We start from the raw sequence: 6,431 nt of genomic DNA, 5'->3' as shown, positions 1-6,431 counted from the left end.
ATATATATATATATATATTCAGTGGGGGTACAAATGTGAAACATAAAAGAGATAAGTGGAGGATAAAGTAAGAATTTTCTGTTATTAAATAGGGGCATAACTATCATTTCCTTTTAATTGAGGGAGGGTATATTTGTGATTTTCTTAATATATATATATATATATATTCAGTGGGGGTACAAATGTGAAACATAAAAGAGATAAGTGGAGGATAAAGTAAGAATTTTCTGTTATTAAATAGGGGCATAACTATCATTTCCTTTTAATTGAGGGAGGGTATATTTGTGATTTTCTTAATTGAGTGGAGACAGAATTAGACTTAGTTAAAAATTTACATGTAACTAGAAGAAAGTTTAAAATCTCAATGGGATCACGTGCCCTCTAAAAATGTGACTCCAGATATAAATTAAGATATCATTCATGTTCATTTATATGATCCATTCATTGGTGTTCAAGAAATATGATGACATTTTCCTCGAATAAAGTGACGAGATTAGTTTGTTCTTCATTCAAGTTGTTGTCTATTTTCCTCACAATTACGAATCCTTATTGCAGATCGAAATACATGATCATGTGTGAGTATGTCACTCATTGTTCTCTTTCCTTGAAGTAGAATTGCTTTGCAGCTCATTTTGTGATTGATTTGTTGAAATTCTAGGAATGAGATGATACTGTACTCAAAGGAAGTGATGAAATTAGGCATTTCTTTGTTTGAGTTGTTGTCCGAGGCTCTGGGGTTAGACTCAAACCACCTAAATGATATAGAGTGTGTGAGCTAAGGAGTTGACACCGTCAGAAATAATGTCACTCCCGGGATATAAAGCAGAAAAGTTAAATTTAGAAATAAATAAATCTGAGGGACTTGCATTTATAAGCCATTACTATCCACCCTGTCCTGAGCCGGAGCTAACCATGGGAATTAGCAATCACTCTGATAATGACTTCCTCACTGTGCTTCTACAAGACCACATTGGAGGCCTCCAAGTCTTGCATGACAATCAGTGGTACGATGTTCCACCGGTTCCCGGAGCTTTAGTGGTCAACATTGGAGATCTTCTGCAGGCAAGTATTTTTCTTTGATTTGGTTGGACTATGAACTTGTTAATTTGTGTTCTTTAGAAAGTAGGAGAACAACATTCTTTTTCGTTTTTGGACAAAGATAGTTTTTACATATCATTTCTTTTAATAAAATAAGAACGGGATCAATGGAACCAATGTGCCTATTGTTCAAATAGTCTATATAATAACCTGGGCCCACCATTGAAGCGTAAAGAGTTTAACCCAATTCTACTTAGAGAGGATGGGGCCGGTTTTAGTAATCATACTACCACAAGTCCAACACCCCACAACCCATTGGCCGAGTAGGATTTCTGATTCAAGCTACCGAGTATCAAACCTGAACGCATCCTGAGAAGAGAAGAAAGAAAGGCATCTTTATCGCTGCACCACCCTACAAGTGGTAGTTTCTATGTATCAGTTTAGATTAAGGAATCCTTTTCTCCTTTGCATCTCCACAGACGATTTTGTGGCATTTATTATAATGGTTTTTAATCAACCATAACTTTTCATATCAATTTTAGAGCCCACAAATTGTTAAACATGAACACAAGCACAGTTTTATATGAGAGCTTGGTACTGGTTATCAAGATTCACATGTTACATTTTCTTTGTGGGATTGAAATGTTGCAGCTTATATCGAACGACAAGTTTAAAAGCGTAGAACACAGAGTGCTGGCGAACCATGTAGGACCAAGAATATCAGTGGCATGCTTTTTCAGCACCAGTTTTCAGCCATCTTCAAGACTGTACGGACCAATTAAGGAGCTATTGTCAGAAGACAATCCTCCAATCTACAGAGAAACGACAGTTCATGAATATGTTTCGTACCTTGCAACACACGGCATCGATAGTCCCCTACAACGTTTTAGGCTGTGAGCTTTGGCTCATGTTTCATGCCATTGATCCAAATTATCCCTTACAGCACTTAATTAGCTCCAATTATTTGACTGTAATTTGGAGGAACATCAGTTTTGCTTCATGTTTGGAAATTCAAGCAGCCTAGTTTGGAACAGAATAATGCAATACGTATTTTGATTGGGGGAAAACACTAGTAACAACCACCTGATTTGATTTCTATTGGCGGTTTCTAATCTTGCAAAGCCAACTTTTTTTTTTAATTTTTAATTTTTTAAATTGCGTCAGCGGATTCAATCTTTAAACCTTAATATTAGAGATAAAAATATAGATTTATCAAAGACTATGACTGCTACCTGACTTCTACATGATCAAAATAATTATTATCTCTGAAATTTGTTTTGCAGAACAATTTAATTGGTATATTTTTTTGAAATTTGTTTTGTTTCGTATATGGTCTTCAGTATTTGATCTCAGTCGTTTTCAAATTAGAATGTCCTGGTCTGGTGTGCACGCAACTTGATCTTAATTTGCTAGAAACCAAATTAAATTGGTTCCAAGACTAGCTCATCTCCACATATTTAGAATTTCTTCCTTTGGTTTCTACAATAATTCACTAACAATAGTAGTGGGGACTACATAGTGGACATATATATATATATATATATATAGATCGATGGATATTTATGTATATGTACTTGCAACCACAAATTTTTTTTTCTTTTCCTGGAATAGACAGCTACATGAAATTGTTACTAGTGTCGCTTGCGTGATGATGTTCAATTGGATGCTGAAATTAATAGATATAGATATTTAAGCTATATTTTGTAAGAAAGAAAGAAAAATAAGGTGAGAATACAGTCTAAGCGAGGGAAATGTACAAAAAGAGGACTTTTTTCTTATTGTGTTTGGTAACAAGGATTTGGAATCCCTCGCTCAATCCATTACCTCCTCTTTTTGTCCTATCAAACAACTATCGGTGCCAGAATCCTTTTACTAATCCCCTCATCCCGCGCTCTGCTACCAAACAAGCTCTTAAACTCATGCCTTGTAATGTCATTGGTTATATTAACTTGGATAAAGTCTAGCAAAAAATTAAAGTCGAAAATGACATGCCGTATACAGAATCTCAAAAGTAATTGGGCCTTACTCAATCAAGCCTATCTGACAACTTGTAGATGTAGTCATTTCAAACTTTGCCTTGTCTTTGTCATTTTCTGCGCCACAAAATAGATCGCCTTTCTCAAAGTTACATACATACATACATACATATACATACATATATATATATATATTGTATATGTACGTATGCATGTATGTATATGGTGGCTTGCATTTCAAATATCACACCTAACTAGAACTTCAAATTCTATATTGCAAAGAAAGAAGGAGAAAAAAGAGAGAAGAAAATGGCAGCTACTGGCAGAGATGAAGCTGTTTCATCCTCATACAAGGCAAAAGGCGATAGACTCGGTGAGCTAAAAGCTTTTGACAAAACCAAGGCTGGTGTCAAAGGACTTGTTGATTCTGGGATTACAGAGATTCCTCGTATATTCTATCACCCATCTGATCATAATTTGAAGCAGAACTCAGTTTCTGGAGATCATACCAAGTCAAATATTCCTGTCATAGACCTCGGAGGACTAATTAGTAACGATGCGGTTCAAGCGCGAAAGGAGATTGTTGAGAGAGTACGAGAGGCATCTGAGACATGGGGTTTCTTCCAAATTGTCAACCATGGAATCCCTGAGAGTGTTCTTGAGGATATGATAGACGGGGTTCGTCGGTTTCACGAGCAAGAAACTGAGGCGAAGAAAACATTTTTTACGCGAGATCTTACGAGGGCAGTGATCTACAACAGCAACTTTGATCTATATAGTGGGATTTCAACGAATTGGAGGGATTCGTTTGTTTGTACTATGGCTCCTAATGCTCCAAACCTTGAAGAGATGCCAATAATATGCAGGTATGTAGCTCATAATTTGGTGTACGGAGTAAAGTTGATCAAATAATTATGACTCAAATGACCAGTCCTAAATTTAAAATAACAGGACAAGAATTCTAATTTCTCTCTGATTTACATGTGTGCAAGCAATGAAAAAGAATACTAGCATCAAGAACAACTAGTAGGTTCTCGTATTTATTTTCTTTGTGTATAATAAAAGAAGAAACCTACTCTACTAATTAATACTAATAAGCACAGCCAAAATAATGGGGAAAAAAGAGCGATCTTCACAACTATGCATTTGTATGCTGTATCAAATCAAATAAATATATATATATATATATATATATATATATATATATATATATATATAGTTAGTAGTTCAATGAAGTATTACCCGTCACTCATAATGTTTCAACTAGCAGAGACATATTGATAGAGTACTCAAAGCAAGTAATGAAAGTGGGAACTTTGGTGTTTGAGTTGCTCACGGAGGCTCTAGGGTTGAATCCAAATTACTTGAATGCCATAGGTTGCGCCGAGGGCCTAATGATTTTAGGCCATTACTATCCCGCATGCCCGCAGCCAGAGTTAACTTTAGGCACGACCAAGCACGCTGACAATGACTTCGTCACGGTGCTTCTTCAGGATCACATTGGTGGTCTCCAAGTTCTACATGACAATGACTGGATTGACGTACCACCTCAGCCCGGAGCTCTAGTGGTGAACATTGGAGATCTTCTGCAGGCAAGTGTTTTTGATTTGCTTTATTCTTTTGTTTTTACTAATTTTAAGGTCAGGACTAATTGTTTTGGTTTGTCCCTAGAGTATCTCAAAAGTTGTGTTATAATCCGCAAGTTTTATTGTATGTTTGGCTCAGGGGGCTCAGTGAATTTGGTAACTGGTTTATCCTTTTCTTCAATAAGATGAAACTTTGAAAAAAGTCATGGCATACCTATATGAAACTTAATTTTAAATTTGTATTTATTTTTTTTTCATTTTTTTTCAGCTCATATCAAACGACAAATTCAAGAGCATCGAGCATAGAGTACTGGCGAGCCGCGTGGGTCCAAGAATATCTGTTGCAAGCTTTTTCAGTACTAACTTGCTGCCAACAACAAAATTGTATGGACCCATTAAGGAGTTATTATCAGAAGACAATCCTCCAAAGTACAGGGAAACCACAATGAGGGACTATGTTGCCTATTTCAATAAAAAAGGCCTCGATGAAACTTCTGCCTTGGATCATTTCAGGCTTTGAAGTTGACAAAGCCAAGGCAGAGAAGAATGATTTCCTTTACTCAACATATTCAATAATAAAATGTGACGATTTTCATACACAGTGATTTCCTTATCAATTTGTTTTACGGGACAAATAAATTGGAATGTTGTTTGAAATCTGTTTTTGTTTCTATAGTACTCTCAGTTATTGTCTTCAGTATTTGATCTCAGTCGTTTTCAAATTAGATTGTTCTGGCCTGGTTTGCACGCAACTTGATGTTGTGGTGTTCATTTAGACTAAGCAGCTTGGAAATTAACCACAATTCAAAAGAAAAAGAAAATGCCAGAAGCCAAAATTGGTTCCAAGACTAGCTTATCTCCATATACAATATAGTTCCATAGACATTTATGTACATGTACACTTGCAGCCACATTTTTTTTTTTTTTTTTTGGAAGAGACAGCTACATGGGATTCTTACTAGTTTCGGTTGCGTCTATGTTGTTCAATCGGATGCTGGATGTTTAATCTAAATTTGGTAAGAAGGAACGAGTGATAAATAAGCAAGAAAAAAGTACAAAAAGAGGACTCTTTATCTTATTGTATTTGGTATGGATCATTCCTCTAAACCTTTATATTGGGGCTTTTTGAATACTTTAAAATCCATCGCTCAATCTATAACCTCCTCTTTTTTGTCCTACCAAACAATTATTCGCACCAAGATTCTTCTACTAATCCCCTCGCGCCTCTCCCTCCTACCAAACAAGCTCTTAAACTACATCTTAATTCTACAGATTCAACTCTAGAGTGTCGTTGGTTATGTTAAGTCAGTAAAAGGTCTAGTCCAAAGTTAAAGTGGAAAATGGCATGCCATATATAGAATCTCAAAAATAATTGGGCCTTTTACTCAATCAACTTGTAGATCTTGTAATTTCAAACTTTTGACAAAGAAGCAGAAGAAAAAGAGAAAAGAAAATGGTATCTACTGGCAGAGATGAAGCTGTTTCATCATCAAACCGAAGATTCTTCGCTAGTTCATTCTGCTACGGCGACGTTGACATTGCCGACGGTGTCCATTCCTTTGTTTGTTGAAGTCATGCGGGAGAGAAGTGGTTGTGAGTGTTAAAACCGAGTTTGTTTTCTGGATTTTTGTCTTATTTTGTGATTTTTGATATGATTTGTCATGAGTTTGTAAATCTGATATTTTGGTTTTTTTTTTTTTTTTTTTTTTGAATCTTAGTTTTAGAATTGTATTTACAGTAAATATGAATTGGAGTTTGAATGTGGTAATCAGTAAATATTTCAAAAAAGTTATGTGACACATATAATGTCTTTCTTTTTGAACTTTAGGGG

General features: G+C 35.5%; 2 protein-coding genes across 2 annotated transcripts; both read left to right on the top strand.

Annotated features, from left to right (window-relative positions):
* The first annotated feature begins 481 nt into the window (after positions 1-481).
* Positions 482-2,113, top strand: LOC21391508 (1-aminocyclopropane-1-carboxylate oxidase homolog 1). Its single transcript, XM_024170548.1, has 3 exons — positions 482-771; positions 854-1,062; positions 1,690-2,113. Exons 1-3 carry the CDS (start codon positions 666-668, stop codon positions 1,933-1,935), a joined length of 561 nt encoding a protein of 186 aa, XP_024026316.1. The 5' UTR covers positions 482-665; the 3' UTR covers positions 1,936-2,113.
* Positions 2,114-3,232: 1,119 nt separating this feature from the next.
* LOC21391507 (1-aminocyclopropane-1-carboxylate oxidase homolog 1) lies at positions 3,233-5,310 on the top strand. The gene is made up of 3 exons (XM_024170547.1): positions 3,233-3,880; positions 4,285-4,606; positions 4,869-5,310. The coding sequence occupies exons 1-3, from the start codon at positions 3,324-3,326 to the stop codon at positions 5,118-5,120; spliced, it is 1,131 nt and encodes a 376-aa protein (XP_024026315.1). The 5' UTR covers positions 3,233-3,323; the 3' UTR covers positions 5,121-5,310.
* The last annotated feature ends 1,121 nt before the right edge of the window (positions 5,311-6,431 follow it).

The sequence above is a fragment of the Morus notabilis genome, unplaced genomic scaffold (genome assembly GCF_000414095.1).
Source record: "Morus notabilis unplaced genomic scaffold, ASM41409v2 Scaffold606, whole genome shotgun sequence".
In the NCBI taxonomy this organism is placed as follows: domain Eukaryota; kingdom Viridiplantae; phylum Streptophyta; class Magnoliopsida; order Rosales; family Moraceae; genus Morus; species Morus notabilis.
Note: the sequence above shows the minus strand (reverse complement) of the source record. Positions and strands in the feature narration are given on the sequence as shown.

What these genes read in the sequence shown, in the direction of transcription:
- LOC21391507 (XM_024170547.1), top strand. Translation starts at nt 3,324, where the DNA reads ATGGCAGCTACTGGCAGAGATGAAGCTGTTTCATCCTCATACAAGGCA. An exon ending in GAGATGCCAATAATATGCAG is followed by an intron (nt 3,881 to 4,284) that starts GTATGTAGCTCA and finishes TTCAACTAGCAG; the next exon opens with AGACATATTGATAGAGTACT. An exon ending in ACATTGGAGATCTTCTGCAG is followed by an intron (nt 4,607 to 4,868) that starts GCAAGTGTTTTT and finishes ATTTTTTTTCAG; the next exon opens with CTCATATCAAACGACAAATT.
- LOC21391508 (XM_024170548.1), top strand. Translation starts at nt 666, where the DNA reads ATGATACTGTACTCAAAGGAAGTGATGAAATTAGGCATTTCTTTGTTT. An exon ending in CCTAAATGATATAGAGTGTG is followed by an intron (nt 772 to 853) that starts TGAGCTAAGGAG and finishes AAATAAATAAAT; the next exon opens with CTGAGGGACTTGCATTTATA. An exon ending in ACATTGGAGATCTTCTGCAG is followed by an intron (nt 1,063 to 1,689) that starts GCAAGTATTTTT and finishes GAAATGTTGCAG; the next exon opens with CTTATATCGAACGACAAGTT.